This window comes from Camellia sinensis, chromosome 3, assembly GCF_055761805.1.
Source record: "Camellia sinensis isolate YWXY chromosome 3, ASM5576180v1, whole genome shotgun sequence".
In the NCBI taxonomy this organism is placed as follows: Eukaryota; Viridiplantae; Streptophyta; class Magnoliopsida; order Ericales; family Theaceae; genus Camellia; species Camellia sinensis.
This window is the reverse complement of record NC_138963.1, coordinates 188613478-188640490: the sequence shown is the minus strand read 5'-3', so window position 1 is coordinate 188640490 and position 27013 is coordinate 188613478. Positions and strand designations below refer to the sequence as shown.

Sequence of the window (27013 nt, the reverse complement as noted above, 5' to 3'; positions counted from 1 at the left end):
TTTAATTAAATTTCACCGTAGGCTCTAAAAATTATGTCAATCACAATGGCGTAATCAATTTCGGGTTCTGTGGCCGATAAGGCCCTCAATTTAATTTCCAAAGCAGGTTATTCAAACAGATATTCCTACGATGAACAAATAAAACTTCAAAATCATATATATTCGCATAATGGCACACAAAATCATATCAAAACATATAATCACATTGGCATTTGGGACCAATTAGCATAATACAGAACAGGGGTGTCACACCAATGGGCCTAAAACTAAGGCATAAAAGGGAGCATTCCACTACAACTATCATGACCACACATGGCATGGATTATGCAACCAAAAACAGAGTTTCAATGCGTCAAAATACACCCTAAAACCCACTGATATGGCAGCCCAAGGACTTAAACAAAAAGGCATACACCAAGGACTCAAACATGGAGCATAGGACCACAATTCTTCAAGGCATTGAAAGGGTAATCAAATGCAAGCATGTAAGCGTAAAACATGGACTGAAATGGCATGATAAGTGATTCCAAATCACTGAAATAGCCTACGTAATGCATACTAAAGACTCACACACCCGAAGCCAACAAGCTAAAATGCAAAGAGGCTATACAAACTATGGAAAGCATGACCAAATCAACACCCAACAGAGCTTGAACATGATAAAACAATGACCAAAAACTTCACAAAGCTAAGCCAAAACATGCAAGCATGGTGATCCAAATGCAAGATGCATCTCTAGGCAAAATAAAGGAATGTAAGGCAAGTGTATGGTGCATGCAAGGGGTCGATGAACCAACATGGAACAGAGATAAAACATGCTAGATAAACGCCAAATAACCTCTTAAATAAAGCCAAACAAAGCTAGGCATGCATGCTTCCCTTATGAGCCAAAACACAAGCAAATGAGACACAAAGGGAGAAGGGTGTCCCTCCCCTATGCAAGACCTCAAAACCCCTTCACTACCACTGAAAATCCTCTGGATTTCAATGGCGAGAAGGCCAATACACGAAAGTTCCCAAAGCTCAACAAAGAAAGCACAAAAGAGGCCAAACAAGGCCTAAGAGGGAGAGGTCGACCCCAAACACAAAAATGACCTTAATGAAACTTCTTAAATATGAAAAATCAGAACTTTTATCAGTTATACACAAAGCTCAAAACAGCATGCAAAGTAGGTTAAAAGCTAGTGCAAAAATGGGGAATATAAAGCAATAGTGCTCACCCTTGAAGAACACTTCAAGAACCAAAACTCCAGCCTTCTTTTCTGATCAAAACCAACTAAAAAGCTCCAAAAAAAACCTCTCAACACCTCAATAACCAAGGTATGGTGTAACACTAGGTGTCTTAGTGCAAAACTAAGAACAAAACTCACTTTTGGACACTCCAACACACACAAATGTAGAGAGAGAGGGGGATATAGAGAGAGAGTGGTGTATATGCCATATATATCTCTAATTTGCTGAACCTCTTCAAAGGAGAAGAGAGGCCTTCTCTTATAGAGCAAGACAAAGGCAAAAGCAAAAGGGTTCAAGGGGGGCAAGCTTATTGAAGAAGCAAAAGCAAAGGGATCAAGGCTTCTTGAGGAAGCCAAGACAAAGGTCCAAGCTTCTTGAGGAAGCTAAGACAAAGGGTCAAGCTTCCTCAAGAAGCTAGAGCAAATGGTGCAAAGGGTGCAAATCCTCCATATGGAGGATTGGTCCGTTCACTCCAGCTGGCACAGCTGGCATGCACAATGCCTGGAAAAGGCAAAAAGGAGGTACCGGCCAGAAAAAAAGACAATCGGCCAACTAAATGGCCGATCGACCAGATATTCGTGCCGGCCGACCAAATATTTGGTCGGTAGAAATAAAGCAAGGTCGGTGGCTTCGTGCCACGGCCGGTGGGTTTGAAGGATGGCTAACAAGCCACTTCCTACCCTCAGGTGCAAAAATTACAAGTCCTTGGTCTACAACCAAGCACAAAACAGTCAAGTCGAGAGAATCTAAGGCAAGGCGCGCAGCCGAGTCCTTCGGGATCTCGAAACGAACACGAACATGGATGATTACCGAGTGTTCAAAAGATGACGTCCAAGTCTTGAGGACGGTCAAAAATGGGGTGTCTACAAAAACAAAACATTTTCAATGTTTAAGTATGTAATAATGTTCAATGCAAAATGGATGAATTAATGATTAGTTTTAATTCACCTAATTCTCGTGTAATTTCTACAACAATCAAAGCTATAGACCAAAACAAATATTTCTATACAATAAATAATTTTCCAACAATAGATATAATCTCTTCATTTTCAACATGGGAGTGATATTACGTATCCAACTCCACTATCATCATCAACATATACATTGTTTTGTTCTTACCAAACCTAACATCGTTTTTCATTTTCTTTCACAAAACTAAAAATATCCATAATTTGAGAACAAAGGAAAAATCAATTTTAAGTAAAGAAATCCATCATTTTAACATATCTCAATCATAAACACATTTCTACAACATTTCTGTCACGACCCAAACCCGTCCCTGTAGGTTTAGCACCGTAACCGGCCAGTAATCCGTGGATTACCAAGGGCCTCTGAATAGATTAGCAAATAATAAGGGGCTACGGAAGCAATAATACAAAATAGACAAGGTCCAATGAGCTGTGATAACGTACATGGGACAGAATATTTCGAACTTATATATATACATAAGCATGCCAGTCAAAGGACACCAATATTTACAAAGTATTTACATCCCAAGACCTGTCTTTACAAAATACATACAGAGACTAGCATGAATACAAAAAAAAAAAAAAAATAGCCATAGCATTAGACTTCGACCGGAACCTCCTCGGGAGACGCAACAGTTGGCTGACAAAACAGAACAGAAGGCCGTCAACTCTAGCCCTGGTCATGTGCCGGCTCACCTACATACATAATAAAAGCTATAAGCGAAAGCCCAGTGAATAATAACAGAGTAAAGGATTTAATGAATGATGTTTATCACAGAGTTAGAAATCAAATTCTTATCAGAAACAGATTCATATACATATTCATAATCATTTCCATATTCAGATTTTGCATATAATCATACGTAGCACATCCATTAGCGTTAACAAATCTAATGACCCATAAAGGGACAACCTTGAAGGCATTCTGATAACTCATGTGCACAGAGACGTTTCTGATGACCCATGAAGGGACTTGATGACCCATAAAGGGACGCATATCATATGAAGCTAAGGATGCCACGAATAACTTTCAGAATCTTGGACAATCATTCATTCATTCAAAACATAGCGTAGCATTTCAGAAAACTAATCATTTTATGTCATAATGTTCAGAAAATATTTAACATTGAACATAACTTTACAAAGTTATTACTCACAGATGATTGGTAGCCCTAACTAGATGCTAAGGCGGCCCTTCACTTGTTCTGAGGCACGTGACCTACATGAATACACATACGAACACACACACTTGAAACACATGTTCGAATTGTACATAATTTATGTCGTTTGTTCTTAGTGTGTTTCTAACCCTTACCCTCATTATGGGGTCTTAAACATGGCCTAGGAATGCCTAGGATGGAATGAGGATGCAAAAATGCATTGGAAAACATTTCTCAAAATTTACTGAAAATAAGGTCCACGCTCAAGCGGGGCTTTCCCCGCTCGAGCGGACATGCAGGCAATGAAGCTCCGCTCGAGCGTGGACTTCCCCACTCGAGCGGACTGTAAACTCATGAAAAAGTGCTAGATGCATGAACTTTACGCTCGACGGGCGCTCTACCCCCGCTCGAGCGTGTGACACTGACCCTCGCTCGAGCATGGCTTCCCCCACTCGAGTGAACTGCAAAACACAAACTTATGGGTATATGCATTTCACGCTCGAGCGTTTCTCTCACCGCTCGAGTGGAAGTGCATGTACTCAGGCTTCACGCTCGAGCGTGAAAGTCCCCGCTCAAGCGTGGGTCAATTTTCTGAAAAATCCAGATTGACCTTCAAGCATGAAACTCAACCTTCAACCAATCAAAACTCATTTTTCTGCGCCAAAACTTTGAAAACCCTTGGTAACTCATAAAACAACATGTTTAAAGCTTCAATTTAAGAAATTATGGCCCAAGAATAAACCAATAATGCACAAACTCAACTTACTCTTTATAAAAGATCCAAAACATGACATGCATGAACATTTTTGAGCTAAAGCTCTCCAAAACATAACCAAACTTGATAATTGGATGGAAAACAAGATGAATGACCAAAATGTAGGTGAAGTTAGCACATGCATAGAAGAAACCTTTGAAAACATGCTCAATTTGCAAGAAAATATACATGCATGCATGGTATGGCCCATTTTTAGTACAATTCCCATATGAATTCACTTAGTTCACTAATGATCTTGTTGAATCTAACTCAATTACTCAAAGGAGAGTTTAGTTTCTTACCTAGAGGCTCCAATCTACGAAATTAAGGTTGAGGCTTTACAAATCTTCTTCAATTGTTAACAATCCTTAGCACCTCCTTGAATTTGAGCTAAATCTCTAAATCTTGGACCAATTCTTCTACTTTCACGTTTTTAGGTCTAAGAGGACTCAAGAGTGTAGGTAAAATGAAGAAGGAAGTGAGTGGGGGGGTGTTATTGTGCTCAAAAGGGCCACTAAGGCTCTAATTAGGCCGTTAAACAAAATGTGTTTAGCAAGGTTGATTAGTGGCATTAATTTAATCAAATTTAATCGTTCCGAACCGAAGTTTAATTAAAAACCTACCATAAAATTCTATAAATCCTAACTAGCACATATATCATGTCAATTTCGAAATCGGGCGCCGATAAGGCTTTCAATTCGCAATTCAAAACTAAAACATGAACAGATATTTCTACGCCTAACAGATATAAACACAAAAATCATGCAATACTCATGCAAATTAGTTCCAAATCCTTCCTAAATTATTGTTGGGCTTAACTAAGCACAAATTAACGTTAATCTGGGGTCAGAGTTATTACAGTCTTCCCCCCTTAAAAGAGTTTGGTCCCCAAACTCGAATTACCTTCATTCTAGAAGAACATCGGGTTCAATGGAAACAGTTCTGGATATCTTTTCATCATGTCTTCCTCGGTTTCCCAAGTTGCATAGGTCTTTCCGTGGTTTTTTCAGTCAACTTTTACTAGTGGTATTTCTTTATTTCTCAGTCTTTTGATCCTCTGATTCACAATCTGGATAGGTCTTTCCACGTAGGTGTAATCATCTTTCAAAAGTACGTGTGTTGGCTCAATGACATGGAGTGGATCTTTCAAATACTCTCAAAGCATCAATACATGAAATACATTGTGCATATGCTCCATTACCGGTGGTAAAGCTACCCGATACGATACTGGATTGATCTTTTCAAGGATTTCGTAAGGTCTAACATACCTCGGCGCCAACTTGTCCTTAACACCAAACCGAGTTTGACCCTTCATCGGGGTCACCTTTATGAACACATGGTCCCCCAACTTCATATTCTCTATCTCTTCTTCGGATATCAGCATAGCTTTTCTACCGACTCTGTGCAGTTTTCAAGCGTTGCTGGATCAGTTTCACTTTCTCGGTTGTTTCTTGCACAAGTTCCGGTCCCAACAAAAGTCTATCACCTACTTCAGCCCAACATATCGGAGAACAACATTTTCTTCCATACAAAGCTTCGTAAGGAGCCATTCCAATGCTTGAATGGTAACTGTTGTTGTACACAAATTCAACTAATGGCAAGTAGGTCTCCCAATTCCCTTGGAAGTCTAACACACACATTCTGAGCATATCCTCCAGAGTTTGGTTCGTTCGTTCAGTTTGGCCATCTGTCTGTAGGTGATAGGCACTGCTCAGTCTCAATTCAGTCCCCAAAGCCTGTTGCAAACTCTGCCAAAATCTTGATACAAACTTTGAGTCCTTGTCAGACACAATAGATACTGACACTCCATGCAATCTCACAATTTCAGTCATATAGATATTGGCCAATTTATCAGCGTTATAAATAGTTTTGACAAGCAGAAAATGGGCAGACTTAGTTAAACGGTCAACTATAACCCAGATAGAGTCCATACCTCGAGAAGAACGAGGCAATCCCACAATAAAGTCCATGGTAATATGCTCCCATTTCTATTCCGATATTGGAAGTGGTTGTAGCAAGCCAGCGGGCCGTTGATGTTCAGCTTTAACCTGTTGACAATGTTGACATCTAGCCACAAAGTTTGCAATACTCTTTTTCATTCCAGGCCACCAAAAATTATGTTTCAAATTATGGTACATTTTCGTGTTCCTCGGGTGCATGGCAAACTTACTGCTGTGTGCCTCGGTCATCACACGTTTTCTCAAATCACAACAATCGGGTACACAAAGACAGTTTTGGAATTTCAGTACATCAGTGTCAAACACAAATCCTGGCCTCGGCGTTGATTCAAACTCCTCTATAATCTTTTTCAGGTATTCATCTTCACACTATTTCTGTTTGATCTCATCAAGAATTGTAGGTTGAGCGGAAATAGCAGCTACCAGCCCAACTTGTTCTAGGTCATTCAGTAATTCTTTCCGATTGGATAACAGACATGACAAATTTTCCATTGATTTTTGGCTCAGGGCATCCGCTACAGTATTAGCCTTTCCTAGATGATACAAGATTTGCAAATCATAATCTTTGATTAGTTCTAACCATCGTCTCTGTCTCATGTTCAATTCCTTTTAGGTGAAGAAGTATTTCAAGCTCTTATGGTCGGTGTACACCTCACAAGTTACCCCATACAAGTAGTGATGCCAGATTTTCAAAGCAAACACCACAGCTGCTAACTCAAGATCATGCGTTGGGTAATTCTTTTCACGAGGTCGAAGTTGTCTAGAAGCATAAGTAATCACTTTTCCGTTTTGCATTAATACACACCCCAAACCTTTGTAGGAAGCATCACTGTACACTTGAAACCCATCAGTACCATTAGGCAAAGTTAAGATTGGTGCAGTCACTAACCTGGTTTTCAGTTCTTGAAAAGCTGCCTCTCTTTGTTCGTTCCAGTCAAATGGCATATTTTTCTGAGTTAACGGAGTTAATGGCATGGCAAGCTTGGAAAAGTCTTTCACAAACCTCTGGTAGTAACCTGCAAGTCCCAGAAAACTTCAGACTTTCATCACATTTGTCGGTCTAGGCCAATCTACAATAGCTTCAATTTTCTGAGGGTCAACAGAAACACCCTCCTTGTTGATTACATGTCCCAAAAATGCCACACTGTCAAGCTAGAATTCACACTTGGACAATTTAGCATACAATTTCTTTTCTCTCAAAATCTGCAAGGTGGTTCTCAGATGGTTCTCATGTTCTTCTCTGTCTTTAGAATAAATCAGAATGTCATCGATAAACACAACAATGAATTCATCAAGATATTGTTTGAAAACCCTATTCATTAGGTCCATAAAAGCTGCAGGTGCGTTTGTTACTCCAAAAGGCATTACCAAGAATTCATAATGTCCATATCTAGTTCTGAATGCAGTTTTCTCTACGTCTTCTGCCTTAACCTTGAGCTGATGATAACCGGACCTAAGATCAATTTTAGAGAACACTTTAGCTCCTTGGAGTTGATCAAACAAATCATTTATTCGGGGTAATGGATATTTGTTCTTAATGGTCACTTTGTTCAATACCTGGTAATCGATACATAATCTCAAGGACCCGTCTTTCTTTTTGACAAATAATATTGGAGCACCCCAAGGTGAGGTACTCGGACAGATGAATTTCTTGTCTAAGAGTTCCTATAGTTGAGCTTTCAGTTCTTTCAGTTCAGAAGTTGACATCCTATATGGAGTCTTGGAGATGGGCTGTGTTCCAGGTGTTACATCAATGGTGAATTCTATTTCCCTATCAATTAAGTCCCCAGGTAGGTCATTTGGGAACACATCGGGAAATTCACATGCAACCGGGATAGTTTCTACCGTAGTTCCGTCAGATGGTGCAGTCAGTACACAACACAAGTAACCCCTGCATCCCTTTCTAAGCAGTTTTCTAGCTTTCAAAGCTGAAATCAGATATGGGGGAGGAACTACCCCATTCCCAGTAAAAGTAAATTCAGGTATACCCGGTGGTCTAAACACAACAGATTTACTTGCACAGTCAATGGTAGCACAGTATTTAGTCAACTAGTCCATTTCCAAAATACAATCAAAATGGTCAATGTTCAAGGGTAATAAGTCAACATATAACATCATATCGCCAATCATAATATCACATGCTGGATAAACATGAGTGCACATCATAGAATCCCCAGACGGTGTGGATACATATAACACATATGTCATAAGTTCTAAGGGTCTAGTCAATTTTCGAGAGAAAGCATGCGATACAAAGGAATATGTAGAACCAGAATCTATCAATACGCATGCATCTTGAGAACAAACAGAGAGTGTACCTGATACCACGATATAGGTGTTTGGTACGTCACCAGGCGCTAAGGCGAACACTCGACCCTGTCTCAGAGGCTCTTTCCCAGTATTGGCCCTCGTATTCGTCTTGGATGCAGAAGCGGATCCGGCTGAGCTTGCCGCTGGTTGGTTGGTATTTTCGAATCTGATAGGACAATCCTTCATCATATGACCAGTCTTTCCACATCTAAAATAGGCGCCCAAAGCTCGATAACAATTCCCCTTGTGTTTCTTACCACATTCCGAGCAAGTTGGTATAGTACCACTACTTTGGCTTGAGCTACTGTAAGATCCTGTGTTTCGCCTCTTATTCCCAGAAAATGAATGACCCTTTTTTAAACTGTTTCCATATCTTTTCCCCGTCCAATCAGTTCGTGGGACAAGAGTTTGTTTCCTCGTTGTTAGAATGGATTCTGTCATTAATGCCCTATCCAAAACGTTCACGTACGTGGGTAGGTTCAGGACTCCCACCCTATCCAGTATGTCCAGGTCCAATCCACCCTCAAACTTGCGGGCCTTCTTGTAGTCTGTGTCCACCATGTGAGGAGCAAACCTGGCCAACTCAGTAAACTTAGCCTCATACTCGGTTACAGACATTCTGCCTTGTTTGAGTTCCTGGAATTCTGAAACCTTCCGGTCTCGGAAGCACTGGGGAAAGTACTTGTCATAGAAAATTGTATTAAATTGAGTCCATGTCATATTTTTGTGGCCATTTCGAATCAATAACCACCACCTCCGGGCATCATCCTTCAGAGTATAGGTGGCTAGGAGGACTTTCTGGACTTCGGAACAAGGGAACACCTCATATAGTTTCTCCATTTCAAGTAACCACGTCTCTGCTTTCAACGGTTCAATTCCACCATAGAATGTCGACGGTTTCATTTTCATAAACTTCTGTGTCAAGTTGATGACGTCATTGGTGCCCATTTCAACTTGAGCCGGCAGGGGTGGAGGTCGTAAAGGTTGTTGCCTCTGTTGTTGCATTACCACTTCGGTTAAGGTTGTAAGCATTTGTTCCATTCTATTCATTCGGGCATCAGAGGACCCTGCTGTGTCATCATTCCTTGCATTGTCCATTTGCTATAGGTAAACAAAACTTTATGTATTCAAATTCACATGTTTATACTTGAACTTATGCTTTCACTTTCGAACAATACATATAAACATGCAGATGAAATGCCCCTACTTCTTACTAGGACTTCCTAAGCTCATATGGACCTGTGTGTGCGGTAGAAGAAGTACTCTGATACCACTCTGTCACGACCCAAACCCGTCCCTATAGGTTTAGCACCGTAACCGGCCAGTAATCCGTGGATTACCAAAGGCCTCTGAACAGATTAGCAAATAATAAGGGACTGCGGAAGTAATAATACAAAATAGACAAGGTCCAATGAGCTATGATAACGTACATGGGACAGAACATTTCGAACTTATATATATACATAAGCATGCCAGTCAAAGGACACCAATATTTACAAAGTATTTACATCCCAAGACCTGTCTTTACAAAACACATACAGAGACTAGCATGAATACAAAAAAAAAAAAAAAACAGCCATAGCATTAGACTTCGACCGGAACCTCCTTGGGAGACGCAACAGTTGGCTGACAAAACAGAACAGAAGGCCGTCAACTCTAGCCCTGGTCATGTGCCGGCTCACCTACATACATAATATAAGCTGTGAGCGAAAGTCTAGTGAATAATAACAGAGTAAAGGATTTAATGAATGATGTCTATCACAGAATTAGAAATCAAATTCTTATCAGAAACAGATTCATATACATATTCATAATCATTTCCATATTCAGATTTTGCATATAATCATACGTGGCACATCCATTAGCGTTAACAAATCTGATGACCCATAAAGGGACAACCTTGAAGGCATTCTAATGACTCATATGCATAGAGACGTTTCTGATGACCCATGAAGGGACCTGATGACCCATAAAGGGACGCATATCATATGAAGCTAAGGATGCCACGAATAACTTTCAGAATCTTGAACAATCATTCATTCATTCAAAACATAGCGTAGCATTTCAGAAAACTAATCATTTTATGTCATAATGTTCAGAAAATATTTAACATTGAACATAATTTTACAAAGTTATTACTCATAGATGATTGGTAGCCCTAACTAGATGCTAAGGCGGCCTTCACTTGTTCTGAGGTGCGTGACCTACATGAACACACATACAAACACACACACTTGAAACACACGTTCGAATTGTACATAATTTATGTCGTTTGCTCTTAGTGTGTTTCTAACCCTTACCCTCATTATGGGGTCTTAAACACGGCCTCGGAATGTCCAGGATGGAATGAAGATGCAAAAATGTATTGGAAAACATTTCTCAAAATTTACTGAAAATAAGATCCACGCTCGAACGTGGCTTTCCCCACTCGAGCGGACATGCAGGCAATGAAGCTCCGCTCGAGCGTGGACTTCCCCACTCGAGCAGACTGTAAACTCATGAAAAAGTGTTGGATGTATGAAATTCACGCTCGATGGGCGCTTTACCCTTGCTCGAGCGCGTGACACAAATCCTTGCTCGAGGGTGGCTTCCCCCGCTCGAGCGGACTGCAAAACACACAAACTTCTGGGTATACGCATTTCACGCTCGAGCGTGACTGTCACTGCTCTAGCGAAAGTACATGTACTCAGGCTTCACGCTCGAGCGTGAAAGTCCCCGCTCGAGCGTGGGTCAATTTTCTGGAAAATCCAGATTGACCTTCAAGCATGAAACTCAACCTTCAACCAACCAAAACTCATTTTTCTGGGCCAAAACTTCGAAAAACCCTTGGTAACTCATAAAACAACATGTTTAAAGCTTCAATTCAAGAAATTATGGCCCAAGAATAAACCAATTATGCGCAAACTCAACTTACTATTTATAAAAGATCCAAAACATGACATGTACGAACATTTTTGAGCTAAAGCTCTCCAAAACATAACCAAACTTGATAATTTGATGGAAAGCAAGATGAATGACCAAAATGTAGGTGAATTTAGCACATGCATGGAAGAAACTTTTGAAATCATGCTCAATTTGTAAGAAAATGTACATGCATGCATGGTATGGCCCATTTATAGTACAATTCCCATATGAATTCACTTAGTTCACTAACGATCTTGTTGAATCTAACTCAATTACTCAAAGGAGAGTTTAGTTTCTTACCTAGAGGCTCTAATCTACAAAATTAAGGTTGAGACTCTACAAATCTTCTTCAATTGTTAACAATCCTTAGCACCTCCTTGAATTTGAGCTAAATCTCTAAATCTTGGACCAATTCTTCTACTCTCACGTTTTTGGGTCTAAGAGGACTCGTGAGTGTAGGTAAAATGAAGAAGTGAGTGAGTGGTGGGGGGCGTTATTGTGCTCAAAAGGGCCACTAAGGTTCTAATTAGGCCATTAAACAAAATGTACTTAGCAATGTTGATTAGTGGCATTAATTTAATAAATTTAATCATTCCGAACCGAATTTTAATTAAACTAACCATAAAATTCTATAAATCCTAACTAGCACAGATATCAAGTCAATTTCGAAATCGGGCACCGACAAGGCTTTCAATTCGCAATTTAAAACTAAAACATGAATAGATATTTCTATGCCTAACAGATATAAACACAAAAATCATGCAATACTCATGCAAATTAGTTCCAAAACCTTCCTAAATTATTGTTAGGCTTAACTAAGCACGAATTAACGTTAATCTGGGGTCGGGGTTATTACAATTTCTCAATAACCCATTTGAAAACCCCTATTTTTCAATTCAAAATTAAACCCTAGGTTTAACCCAAAAATTTCCAAATCACTAGACCTTTTCAATATACAAATAATTAAGGTAAAAATGACACCAAAAGTTGAAGAAATCCCTACCTCAAAATAAAAGACAAGCGAGAACTAGAGTTGAAGTTTGGTGGAGCCGAAAATGATAACTCCTCTGATTAAAACAAAGCCCTCGACGTGCTCTACCTTTTTCTCCAAAGGGCTAGGGTGTAGAAATTAATAAGTTGGGAGTATTTGGAGTTAGAATGCAAGAACTAGAGAGAGAGAGAGAGTAAGTGAAGAACTAGGGCTTGGAATGTTTTTAATGAGAAAGAGATGAAGTGAAAAGTGACTCAAAATAATTGATATACATGCAGATCGATCGAGCGACCAAAACACTGTTCAAGCGTTAGACATAATAAGTGACACAGCTCAAGCGACCAAAAACAAAGCTCGAGCGTCAGAGATAATAAGTGACACCACTCAATCGACCAAAAACACCGCTCGAGCATATGATGACCCCCTCTTAGAAGTTCAGATCTACAAAAGACCGCTCCAGCGCAAGAAAAATTGCTCAAGCGAAGATACCACACTTCTAGTAGTTTTGTAAACTGTAAAAGATCACTCGAACGCAAGAAAAAACCCTTGAGCGAATAGGCAAAAATCTGGGGCAACAACTCTTTTGAAAAACTTATTCTCAACCTATTTCAAACATAACCATAACTCCCAAATAATCAAACTCAACTAGCAATGAAAATGAAATAAACAATAGTTAAGGACATAAATTTCCAAAATAAAAAATAAAGTCTAAATCAAAATCGTCATAATTGAAGAGTTTAATTTTGAGTTTTTAGTCAATTTTTTATAATAATGACACTTTAGTAAGTAACTCAAAATACTCTAAAGTCAATGATGAAACTTCATAATCTAATCCTAACCACAAAAGTGAAAAGAAGTGTTCAATTCAATCCTCATCCATCATGACCATGAATGTAACATTGCATGAACCACTAATTTGATTTTCATTGATCAATTTAATAGGATCAAATACTTTTTTATCTAATTTATATAAAGGGTTTTTGTTAAGGATGCATTAAAATCATCTCAATTACCTCCATTATTATAGAAGATAGGAAAAGTTATTAATGTGTTTTGTAGAGACTAAAAATGCCATTTTCTCCAATTCTCTCTATTGGTATTTCAACATTATATACTTTTCAAATGTAGTTTATTTATTTTTTTATATATTTTTTAATCATAAAACTAAATACATTTTATTTTTAAATGAAATTTCATTTTTTTTAAATTTTAAATGTCCTCTATTTTCAATCATAATTAAATTATATGAATCTAAAAATTAAAAGAATGAATAAAAGTGAATTTAAAAATAAAAAAAGGAAAATGAATCTTAAAAAAATAAAGGGCATACAATTTTTTTTATATTTTTTACAAAAATAAAGGGCATTTAAAAATTTAAAAAAAAATTGAAATTTCATTTAAAAATAAATGCATTTATTTTTATGATAAAAAAAATATTTAAAAATTAAATAAACTACATTTGAAAAGTATATAATGTTGAAATGCAGAGAATTGGAGAAAAGAGTATTTTAGTCTCTAAAAAGACACATTTATCGTTTTCCTAATAGAAGTGGTTGAGATGATTTAATGCATCCTTAACAAGGCACTTGTTAACAAAACCCCTATATAAAATAAGATAAGAAGTGTCATGTATTAAATAATGTGAAATATTATTTTAAATGATGTGAAATACATGATATGATGATGTTCATTAATCAATTCAGCCTCCGTTTGGGAAGTGGGTTGACTTTTTGGCTTTTTTGACTATATGAGCCTAGGCTCAAAAGCTTAGTTTGGGAAGGGCTTTTGGCTTTTTGGCTTTTTTGATTTTTTGTGAGAGAAGAGTGTGATGATTATGGGGTTGGATGGGATGTTTTGTCTGTTGTGGCTCATGAGTCTATTCTGTCTTTTATGGCTCATTGAACCAAAAAAGCCCAATGAGCCCTTGCCAAACCAACCCTCAAACAAATTACTATGTGGAGAATAGATGTTGAGTTAAGATCCTCTGTTGTGGAAGCCTGCGGCCCTCTCTGTCATTGTGCCAAAACGGTATCCTTTTGAAAAAAATTATGTCGTTTTAATTTTTTTTCCTTTCACTTTTCCCCTGTTTTCTTCTCTCTCGGAAGCATTGGCTTATTTTGGGAAGATGGTAAAAAGTGACTTTTTGGCTTTTAACCAAGCTTTTGGCTTTTTTAGACAAATGATTTGGGAAGTTCGTAAAAAGTGACTTTTGACTTTTTTCATTAATATTTGTTTATAATGTCAAATCATAATGAAATGACCAAAGTATCCCTAGTCAATTGAAAAATTACACATTTTTACCCTTTCATTTTCCATCTATGGAGGGTAATTTCGTAATTTTTCTTTTGGCCTATAACCAACATCCCAAATCAATTTATGGCCAAAAAAAGTCACTTTTTGCATTTTGGCAAAAAGCCAAAACGCCACTTATAACCAACATCCCAAATTGAGCCTTTGTTGTAGTCATTTTTCTCTATAATTTCTTCTCCAAAACCCTCGATTTCTCACTCCCACCCAGAAAAACACCAACATTAACAACCATCCAAACAAAAATATGAGATTCAAAATTTTGAGATGTATGTATATACCTATATACACAAAATAACACTAGAACATCCTAAATGATAAATCAAAATTAAAAAAAATTAGATCAATACAAACACTCAAACATTAGATCCAACAAAGTGTATGAGAATAGTTCATATCTTACATACAGATCTAGTAAAAAACCCAAAAAAATACTCAGAATTAAGAACTCAATCAGTATCAACAAATTTGACTCAACAATTCGGTGAATGGCGAATGACCATCAACAGACAGCCTATGAGAATCTAGGTCAGATACAGTGGGTACCATTGTATGATAATAATGGGGGTGATTGATGATGATGATGATGATGGTGTTTGAATGGTTTGAGGAGATAGACAACTCGTCGTTGCTACCTCACCGCCGCTGTGGCCCTCTTTGTATTCTTTGGTTGTTTGTGCCCTCCTCGTCTTCGGTCGTTCTTTGTCGCCTTGTTTGCTTCATTTGAGAGCTCAAAGAGAAAAGAAAACAAGAGAAAGAAAAGAAAAAAAAAATAAAAATTCCAAAACGACGCTGTTTTGGCTTAACGGTAGGGAGCACCGTAGGGTACCACAGTAGAGGATCCAGACTCAATAGATGTTATGTTTGGTGGGGTCCACTGTTAATCGATTGATAATTTTTGAGTTTGTAAGGCATATAGTATGCCATTTACTTATGTATTTTTGTGACTTAAGTAACACACTTTTGTGAAAATTTACGACACTTTTTATGAGTTAACTTACGCTAATTTGTATTAAGTTATGCGATTTTATGAGGTGACTTACGTATATTTGTGAAAACTTACGTCAAATTGTAATTTCTCAAATTCTTATGGGTTAATTTACATGAATTTGTGTTTAATTTACGTGATTTTGTGAGGTGATTTACGTATACTTGTGAGAACTTACGCCAAATTATGATTTCTCAAATTTTTATAGATTAGTTTATGCGAATTTGTGTTTAAGTTATACAATTTTACAAGATAACTTACGTATTCTTGTAAAAAATTATGCAAATGTATATACCCCTTCCATATAGTGGGTGTCTGGGAAGTTGCTATTTTAATTTTTGACTATTTTAGTAGGTTAAATTTTTTGTATTTAGGAAGATCATTGGATTTTTTATAGTTAAATGTGATATTTGTGAAAGAAAAAAAAATGAAATGATTATGAATTTGATGTAATATTTTATTTTATTAACTATTTTAGCATATTTTATTTTATTATGAATTTTAGTCCAAAAATAAATAAAAACCAAATCCACTTACCAAGGTGGTGTTTGGTCTAGCTTAATTTGAACAGATTATAGCTTTCTAAAAAGCTACTACAGAATGTTTGGTTAAGCTTCAGGCCAACAACTTAAGCTTCTACAGATTTTTTTCTTACATAAAAAAGTCGAAAATCAGAAGCGGCTCGGAGCAGCTTCTACAACTGAATTATGTGGAGGGGTGTCGAAATTACTTAAATGTCCTTCACTAATTTGAAGTATTACCAAATTGCCATTATATAAACCACAAAATCACTGTTCATTTCTGTGAGAGAGAGAGAGAGAAAAAGAGAGTGGCGATTTCCGGCGTGTGAGAGAGAGGCAATTTTCGGCGTTATGAACCAGATCTCTCTCTCTCTCTCTCTATCTCTCTCCGACGTTGTTCTCCAGTTGTGCTATGAAACCCATTGCGATCTGAAACACTTATTCTCCTCTCTGGCGTCGCGAATCTGAAACCTTTCTTCTCTTCTCCGGCGTCGCGATCGCCATCAACCGTAGCTCTCTCTCTCTCTCTTTTCGCGATCAACCCTAACTCTCTTAGTGTTCACTCCGGTTTTGCAGAAGGCTGCTGGAGTATGGGATGAGGAGGAGGAAGAGAAGAAAGGCGCGGCCGGCGGTGGCTAGGGTTGCCGGCGGTAGCGTTTGGTATTGTGTTGAATTACTAAATTAAAAAAAGTTCACAATTTTTATATTATTAATTAAAATTAATTGTAATGAATTAATAATAAATTAAAAAAATTAACAATTTTTATATTATAATTTGTATTATAATAAAAAAAATAATCACAATGTTTAATTAATTGATATTGTGCATAATGAAAAAATAAATCACAATTTTTATATTAATTGGCATGTAATAAAAAAAAATGAAGAAAATGAAATAGGTTAACAATTTTTATATCTAATAAGTGTAAAAAGGACATTACATAACAAAAAACTATTTTACAGCTTATTAAACAAACGTTACTTAGCAATTTAAATTTTTAATCTAACAGTTATACCAAATAGGTTAATAGCTTCTGATTAAATCTATAATTTATAATCTATTAAGTTATAAGTTATAATATGTTTTAACAATCGCACCAAACGCCTCCCAAATAGGGCTATAGTGTGCAATCTTTTAAGGGGAAACACTTCCCTTAGGCTTCGTTTGGAAAAAGGGTTGGATTGGATTTGAGGTTATTTTAATTACAAAAAAATAAAATAATTTTTTTTAATCTAATGAAATAATATATCATATCTAACCTATAATCATTATATTTTTTTCTTATAAAAAGTTAAAAAAATCCTTCCTAAATAAAATTTTTTAACCCCAAAATAAAAAAAAAGTCAAAATATCATAAAGGCTTGGTTTGGGAAGTAGGTTGGCTTTTTGGCTTTTTGGCTTTTTTGGCTATTTTAGCCTGGGCTAAAAAGCTTGGTTTGGGAAGGGCTTTTTGGCTTTTTGATTTTTTTGACTTTTTTTGTGAGAGAAGAATGTAATGATTATAAGTTGGATATGATGTTTTGTTTGTTATGACTAAAATAGCCTATTTTATTTTTTGTGACTAAAATAACCAAAAAAGCCTGAAAACCATCTTACCAAACACAGGTAAAGCCAACCCATCTCAAACGAAGCGTTAATCTTGCAATTTGCAAGGAAAGCGAAAGGAGTGGGTGATTGCGTGCGATCTAGTTCACTCATACTATCCAACACCTTCACACTTTTTATTACTATCCCCATTTGACAAGTGTAGTGTACGCCTACCCTTTTTGACTTTTTTTTTTTTTTTGAACACATGTGGGGTTGGTTTGGAAAGTGGGTTGGTTTTTTGATTTTTTGATTTTTTTAATTATTTTAATTTGGATTAAAAAGTTTGATTTGGGAAGAATTTTTTGATTTTTTTGACTTTTTTTGTGAGAGAAGAGTGTAATGATTATGGATTGAATGTGATGCTTTATTTATTGTGGCTAAAATAACCTATTTTATTTTTTGTAACTAAAATAGCCAAAAAAACCCACAACCTATCTTCCCAAATGGAGCCGTGATAATGTAGAATTTTTAGAAAAGTTTAAACCCATTTAGCACTATGATTATATTTTCTAATGTAACAGCCATAATAAAATTATAATGTAAGCCTAATTAATAGAATAATATTATACGTACTATTTATTGTATTAATTACTGTATCAATTAATGATATGATATATTTTAAGAAATTTTTAATATTTATAATAAGATTAATTAATTAGTGTTGATATAATAATTAATACATTAATTGATATATATAGTACCACCGTAATTAATATGGTTATTGAACTATGTTAGATGGGAGATACATTACATTAAAATGATAGGAGTTTAACAATCACTTGAAAGTGTGTCGTTAAAAGATGTGAGCGTAAATTTTAAATTAATTAGTAGGGTCAAGTCCGGATGTTATGATAAGAGCATCTCTAACCCATCTTCTATATCTTTAAATATGGAGGATCCTCTCCCAAAAACAACTCTAACCCATCTTCTGAGGATGAATTGATCCTCCAAATATAGAGGGAGGATGAAAAAATGGAGGATCACTCTAAAACACTATTCACTTTATATTTCTTAATTATATTCAAAATAACTTTTAATGTGTAAATTTAGTTTTTATAAAATTGACATCAATAAAAAGTATGAAATCATACATTTAAAATGAGTATAATATTAAATATGTTTCACAAATATTTTAAAATTAAATATTTATTAATGAACAAAAATTACTTTTTGATTAGAGTTTGAATGAAAGAAATAAAAGTTTGTGGTTAGAGTTTGAATAAACAGTGACCTCCTCTATATTTACTTTTTAAATAAAAAATATTATTTCTATCCTCTTGAGAAAAGGATGTGGTTGGAGATGCTCTAAGGTATTACAATGGGAAATGGTACGGTGTGCAAGGATCGTACCTTCAACAATTTTAAAAATATTAAATTTAATAAAATTTTATATTTTTAAATATATTTTTGTATTTCATAGGGATAATTTTGGATTCGTTCTTGTGTGTGCACCCTTTCAATGATAGAGAAATGCTTGAGAACACTAAATAAGGAGCTTTAGGAGAGTTCTAATGAGTTAGCCCCTCTAATGATTTGATAGTTGTCTCTGTTGTTGTTGTTGTTGTTGTTGTTGTTGTTGTTGTTGTTGTTTTTTCTTTTTCTTTTTTTTCTTTGCATTTTCAGCTCATTAGAGCGAGCTGTTAATGCTCTTATTTTTAGAGCTCTCAATCAGCTCTCTTAATGATATGCACCATATTACAAAAATATATAATTTTGTCACAAAATTTGTAACATCAATTACAAAATACGTAATCTCATTATAAATTGACGTAATAGAAAATATCGTACGTTAATTTGTAACGATATTAATCATTTTGTGATTAATGTTATTATATTTTGTAATAAAATTCCACTTTTTGTGTTAAAATGCATAAGATATACACATCTAAAAGAATGCATACCATAGGGTTTCAGTGTTACGTTAATAAAAATGATATAAAAATAGTATTCTTGATACAAATATAATTTTAGGTCTACCTCATATCAGAAGCTCCATAAAAGGATAAGGAAGGGAGAATAAGACGGGAAATATTCAAATTAAATCTGGTATTAGAACCACACTAGTGTCGTCGAAGATTCACCTCTTCTCTTGCCAATTCGCCTGATTAACTCAGGCCATGTAGATTAATCTTCATCAGTTTTCAATATAATTATTTGTAAATATATTTTTAATATTAAAATTGTGAGTGTTAAATTTTGAGAACTAAGCCGTAGAGCACGTGTAAGAATAGAGAAACCTAATACCTATACGCAAAAAGACAACAAAATTAGTGACTCATTCACTTGGGGACATTCTGACAATCAAGTTAATCAAATAATCTAACAAAAATCTCGACTCAAACCAACAAGGGTGCTTCGTCTTCTAGAAGTCTTATACTCTATTCCTTACAATGACAACACTCGTCTTATTAGGATTATGATAAACTTGCTTAAGAGTCTTACCTTTATCTAAACAGAAAGTCTATTATCATCTTAGACTCTCAGTCTTCATATGATACAAAAATCTCGACCCAAACCAACGGAAGTGCCTTCCTTTTATAATCATAGTGTCTTCGTCTTCTAAAAGTCTTATGCTCTATTACTTATAAGGATAACACTTCTTTTATTAGGATTATGATGAACTCGCTTAAAAGTCTCATCTTTATCTAAACAGAAACTCTATCATCATCTTAGACTTTCAATCCTCATCTAATTATCTCATTCAGTTGTGTTACACCTCGACTAATCAAAATTATTCAAATCTATCTTGACTAATTACTTAAACCATGTGAACAACTCACAAATTTTGGCCCCATAAAAATTACATAATAATATATAATAGGGTAAATTATAAATACATCCCCTGAAATTTGATTAAAATACGAATCGCCCCTGTAGTTTTGAAAATTATATTCCACTCCCTGAGATTTCTAATTTCATAACAAATCGGTTATTTTATTAATAAATCATCAAGTCAATTAACAGTTTTAATGATGTTAGAAATATGTTTTAATTAATAATTTAAATAATTTTATTATTCTATAGGAGAGTAATTATGAATTTATTTTTTAATTAAATTTATTAAATAAAAAATATTAACAATAAGATATTTATAATTTTTTAAATCACAAAAAATAATCTGTATTATAAATAAATTTTAAAAATATATTTGTAATTTACTTTATATAATAATTAGTCTATCACAAAAAAAATAAATAAATAAATAAACAAACAAACAAACAAACACGTGAAGTGAAAAATATATTTTAAAAAAAAAGAAGATGAACATCCCCCTTATCCCAAAAGAAGCACATCAAGGGGAGTCATTGTCAATCCATTCGGTCGGGAGGCGCCAAAGACGAACAAATATAAGGACTTTTTTGTATTGAGGATATGTATTATTATATCATAGTCATAAAATATTTAGGTTAAGGACTAGTTTGGCATGTACTAAATAAGTTAAAAAGTCACTATCTTATTTAAGTCACATCATTTTATTTAAATCATATTACCTCTCTAACACATCACATCAAACCCAACCCAAACCCAACCCAAACCCACCAATAAGTCAAAAAGTACATTTTTTTTAAGACATTCCAAACCAACCCTAAGTTTGACAAGTTGAAAAAAGTTAAAAAGTTATTTAAAAAATTAAAAAATTATCACTATTCATTAAAAGTCAAAAAGTATGACTGTATAACTCTTAAGTCTAGTTTGGGAAGACTAAATAAGTGCACTTTTTGATTTTTTATGAAATATGAATTGGGTTTGGGTTGGGTTTGAAGTGATGTGTTAGAGAGGTGATGTGACTTAAACAAGATGATGTGACTTAAATAGGATAGTGACTTTTTGACTTGTTGTCTTTTTTCAATCATGCCAAACTTGGCCTTAATCTTAATTTTTTCTTATACACTAATTTATATAATTTTTTAATACGCATTTTTTTTATAAAAAGTCAAAAAGTTAACCCAAATAATCATATTTTTTTCCTCAATTTTTTAGTCCAAAAAGTCAAAACGTGTACTTATTTAAAACATTCCAAACAATTTCAATATAAATTTATAGAGTACTTCTTCATAATTCTCTTTTTATATGCTTATGTTGCATTTAATTTATATTATTTTTTTATATTTTAATAAATTATATTAGTGAAATAATTATCAAAAACATCTCTAATAATATTTATATTTATAATATGAATGTTCTGTGACGTGAATGTTCAAACCGTCAATGTGAATATTAATATGTCAATGTGAATATTTACATTGTCAAGGTGAATATTCACACGTCAATGTGAATAATGGTATTGTAAAATATGAATGTTCATATTATCAAATTATTAACTGTTCAAAAATATTTATAAAAGTAAAATGCCCACAAAGTACTTTCACTATGAGAATTAAGATTGATTGATCAAATAATAAAATTTATTGAAATATAAGAATATCTTATAAACTAATTAAGATGTAAATACTTGTAAAAAGAATTTTTTAATGAATCTCTCTAAATTTGTTATTACTTTTAAGTTAAAAAATTATAATAACCGTTAAAGTGATTTTTTTTTTAATTCTAAAATTTTTAATTAAAAAATTGGCGGTCAAATCATCTATTACAACTGTTTAATTGCGAAAATATCAACATCATAAATAGTGCAAGAACCGTGGATACTATTTTATATAGGGGGTTGTTTAGAAATAAATTATTTTAATTGATTATTTTTATGCTTTTCATAAAAAAAATATGTAAAAAAATAAAAAAAAAATGTGTGATTGAATATTTTATTTTATTCACTATTTTAATTTAATTAAATTATTTTGAGCTTTTTCAAATGGGGGCATTATGTCAGTGGCTAATAAAAAATTATAAAATAAAATATATAACTTGTCTTTCACTAAAGTCGGTCAATTAATTAAAAAATCTTATATTTACAAAAATATTAATTTATTTGATAAGTTTATTTTATTTTGTTGGCAAAAACTCAATTTATTTTAAAAAGTTAAAAGATTAAAATGTACCAAATATTTTTTTTAGAAGACATACTTTTAACAAATTTAAACTACAATCCAAATCATAATACAATGAGATTTTTTATTTGATGATACTAGTCTAGAGCATACGAAAAATTATAAATAGATGAAACAGTCACAAAATAATTGTATTATAGATAAAAAATTTTGGGTATAATTTTAATACATATGATATGAATAATTACACTAAGCATATGAATGAATTTATACTATACACACAAGAGAGTTTCATTATCATAAAAATGTAATTTTTTTATGAAAAATGTTTGGGGGCCCAAATTCTGTGGCTCAAATGTGGCTCAAATGGCCAAAACGACGTCGTTTTGGCCATTTTGATGTTGTTTTGTACTCAAAACGACGTCGTTTTGGCCATTTGAGCCACAGAATTTGGGCCCTCTACCATTGCTCTTTTTTTATTTATTATTCCACTAAAATGCAATTTTCCCTAGAGTAAATGCCTAGTACCACCGCTAATATCATTATTATGGATTTGTTTAGAAAGAACTTTTTTAACTTAATTTTTAGCTTTTTAAGTTCTGTTTGGAAATAATTTTTTTAATTTTTATGAAAAAAAATAATTATAATTTAAATATGATATTTTATCTTACTAACTTATTTAGGGTTGGTTTGGAGTGTCCTAAAAACGTGTACTTTTTGTCTTTTTACGAAAAGATGTGCAGAAAAGTAGAGAGGTGATGTGATGAAAAAAAGATAAAAAAATGAATTATATAGTGTACTCCAAACCAGCCCTTAACATATTATATCTTTTTATATTTGTTTAGTCCCAACCAAACCCAAACCCAAACTACTTGCCAAAGCGCAGCTATATATGAGAAAATTTTCATACTCTTAATAATATGTTTTTTTAACTTGGTCCACAATAATATGACATTAAATGCCAAATTTTAAAATATGTAGTACTCAACACTCTTATAAATTAATTATGGGTTTCTAGTGTTTCTCGTTATACATGTTAAAAGACTATCACCTTCTCTTTGCAATAGTTCAACACTCTTATAAATTAGATAAATATTATGATATATACCCCTCAATTTTTTTTTAAAATTTTTTAATTATAACTTAGAAAGTATGAAATTATATGTATATATTTTTAGTTATAAAGTGTATATGGTACGTAACTTTTGAAGGGTGTGTAACATAACGTTTATCTACAAATATATATATATATATATATATAAAAAGGAAAGTATGGTTTTTAACCCATAAGCCTCTAAGAGCTCCAAGTTCCTAATATAAATTTTCTAATTTTCTAATTTTTAAAAAATTTCTATTGGCTAACTCTCATTCAAGCAAAAAAATAAAAAATAAAAATAGAAATGAATATCCCTTGATTTATGACTTTTAAATGAAAGTATATCAAATCTTAAAAAAAAAATTAAAAATATATTAATCTATTTCAAAATTCAAATTTGAGGGCCACTAAATATGAAAAGCAAACTATTAATTTAAATTTAAAGGTTTCACAATATAGACTTAAATTATAATGATCTTACCCATGATTATAAGTTTTAAATATAAATTTAAAATTATCATAATTAGTTCATAATTTTTGTTTTAAATAGCAATAAGAATAACGTTGAGATTATTTATATCTATATGTTTTACAAAAGAATGCTTTTAAGCAGAGATATAATGAGAGTTTTAAAACCTCACACAAAATTATTTTTAAAATCAAAACCTCTATTGACTAGCACATTTAAGTATAAAATTTAAATTCATAATCTATGTATTATTATTATTCCAAAACATTGTCATCTCATTAAGGTTAAAAGTTGCAATTATTTTTTATCATTTTTTTTATTTTGTTTAATTTTTGTTAATATGTGTCACAATATGATCGATCTATAAATTAAATTTATATTCCTAAAATAAAAATTTCAAATTTGGATTCTTAAAATAAAAATTTCAAATTTGGATTCTTAGTTAAATTATGTTACTATAATTAGAATGAAATCAATATTCATTCTTTAAATTATGCATCCTTTAAATTATAAAATAAAATTTCAAATTATATTACTACAATTAGAATGAGATCAATATTCACATGTGTCATAATATTATTGGTCTGAATATAATTTTTTTAAATATACGTGTTCAAATTATTAATCGCCATTAAAAAAAATTATTTTTTTTTATTTTAAATTTTATAAAAGAGTTTATATCCTTCTAAACTATAAGGATTCGAATAATAATATTTTTTAATATAATTTTTTTTAACAAATGAATAATTGTTTTAGCATTTGATTCTGTTATTTTTTTTTATCTCAATTGTCAATTAAACAAATTAGAAAAAAAAAATTTGCTTAAATAGCTAAGTGACTTTTGTTAAAATCAAATAGAAATAAATATATATTTTTTTTGTTAAAAGTGATGGTTGTTGAAACTTATTTTTTATAATAAAGAAATAGGAGTTTTACGTGATAATTCATGGTTCATCTAGACATTTTTGGCACTTGACAAATATGATGGATCGTGCTAATTTTTTTTAATCCCAATTGTCAATTAAACAAATTAAAATAAAAAAAAATATTTTTGACTCAAATTGCTAAAAATTAACTTTTGCTATAACAAATTAGAAAGAAATGTTAGTTTTCTATTAAAAGTGATGATTTATGAAACTTTGTTTTTATTAAAAAAAAAATAGGGTTATAGGTGATAATTTATTATTCATATAGAATTATGTTCAAATCAAATGAGAATACTATATTAAATTTTCTTCTTACCCACCCTTTTATTCAAATACTTTTATTTTGTAAGAAATTTATTTTTATTCTATTTAACTTTTTATTGTAATTTTAAATTAAAAAGAATTTCTAAAAAATCATATTTAAATTATTTTATGCTATTAAAAACTTATTGGATGATGCATTTTTAAAAGGTGTATTTTTTAAAAATATTTTCCAGAAAAATTCTATTGTAAAATCTAAGTATATTATTTTTGCTTTTGTTCATTAATATTAAAATTTTAATTAATTTTATTTATTATTTTAAAAGATAAATTACCAAATAATTTTATATATTTATATATTTTGTTTTGGTTGCTGTTATTTGGTATCTCTGCCCAAGCCTATTCAAATTTAATTTGAATTTTTGCATAGCTCATCATTTAATTAAAAATTATGTTATCCAATCTTTAGGAAAGTTGAAGTTAGACACGAATTGTTTGTGTTGAGCTCATTTAAGTTCGAAATTCTAGTAAGGGAGTTAAAAGTTACAAGATTGAATTTGTGATAAATTAAAAATTAATAAATAAATTGTGAAACTTAAATTGTAAATTTTAATCTTTTTTATATATTTATATATACAATTTTGTTTTGGCTGCTGTTATTTAGTGTCTCTACCCAAACCCATTCAAATTTAATTTGAATTTTTAAATTTCTATATATGTCATAACTTAATTAAAAATTATGTTGCCAAATTTTTAAAAAAATTTAAGTTGGACTTGAATTGCTTGGTTTGAACTCAAAATTGCAATTCTGGCAAAGGAGTTGTAAGTTACATGATTAAATTTGTGACAAATTAAAAATTAATAAATAAATTGTCAAACTTAAATTATAAATTTTAGTCTTTTTTGTTTTCATAATTGTTATACAATAATATAACTATTTATACTTCTTCTGTCCTAAAATATTAATTTCTTATTCCATTTTTTATTATCTCAAAATATTAGTCATTTTTCAAAAATAAAGGAATAAAATGATATGAATTTACTATTTTACCTTTCTTTTAAATTCATTTATAACATAAAAAGTATAATTATGACAATTGATATTTTTAAAAAATAAACTATCAAAGGATAATTTTAAAAAAATAATATTTTTAAAATATAATAACTATACTATAAAAAAAAAATTAAATTTTTTAAAATAAACTATTATTTTAAGACGGTGGAAATATTATTTTGTACAAATATATATTATGAAAATTTGTAAATGTCGTGCGGATTATTACTAATTTATTAATATAAGTACTCCATCCGTCCCAAATATTAGAGCATCTCCAATGCACTAGGCATATCATACTTGTTAGTTAAAATGCCTAGTGTGATTCATTTTTTTCAATTCCAACGCACTAGGCATATGATTAGGCATTTTGGCTCAACTCATATTCACTAGCTACATGTAGCTAGCCTTCAACGCTAGGCAAAATGTATTCAATCATTAGGATCATTTCCCTCCATCTTTGTTGTTGACGTGGCATTCTATAAAATTAATAGTATTTGGATTAATAGCTAAAATAAAGAGCATGGTTGGAGTAAAAACATAAAACAGTTGATAGGCAAAATAAAATATATACTTTATAGT

General features: G+C 32.6%; 1 protein-coding gene across 1 annotated transcript; it reads right to left on the bottom strand.

The window, feature by feature from the left end:
* Positions 1 to 7738: 7738 nt before the first annotated feature.
* On the bottom strand, positions 7739 to 9481 carry LOC114286520 (uncharacterized). The gene is made up of 2 exons (XM_028229708.2): positions 8392 to 9481; positions 7739 to 8001 (listed from the first exon to the last, which is right to left on the bottom strand). Exons 1-2 carry the CDS (start codon positions 9479 to 9481, stop codon positions 7739 to 7741), a joined length of 1353 nt encoding a protein of 450 aa, XP_028085509.2.
* Positions 9482 to 27013: the final 17532 nt, after the last annotated feature.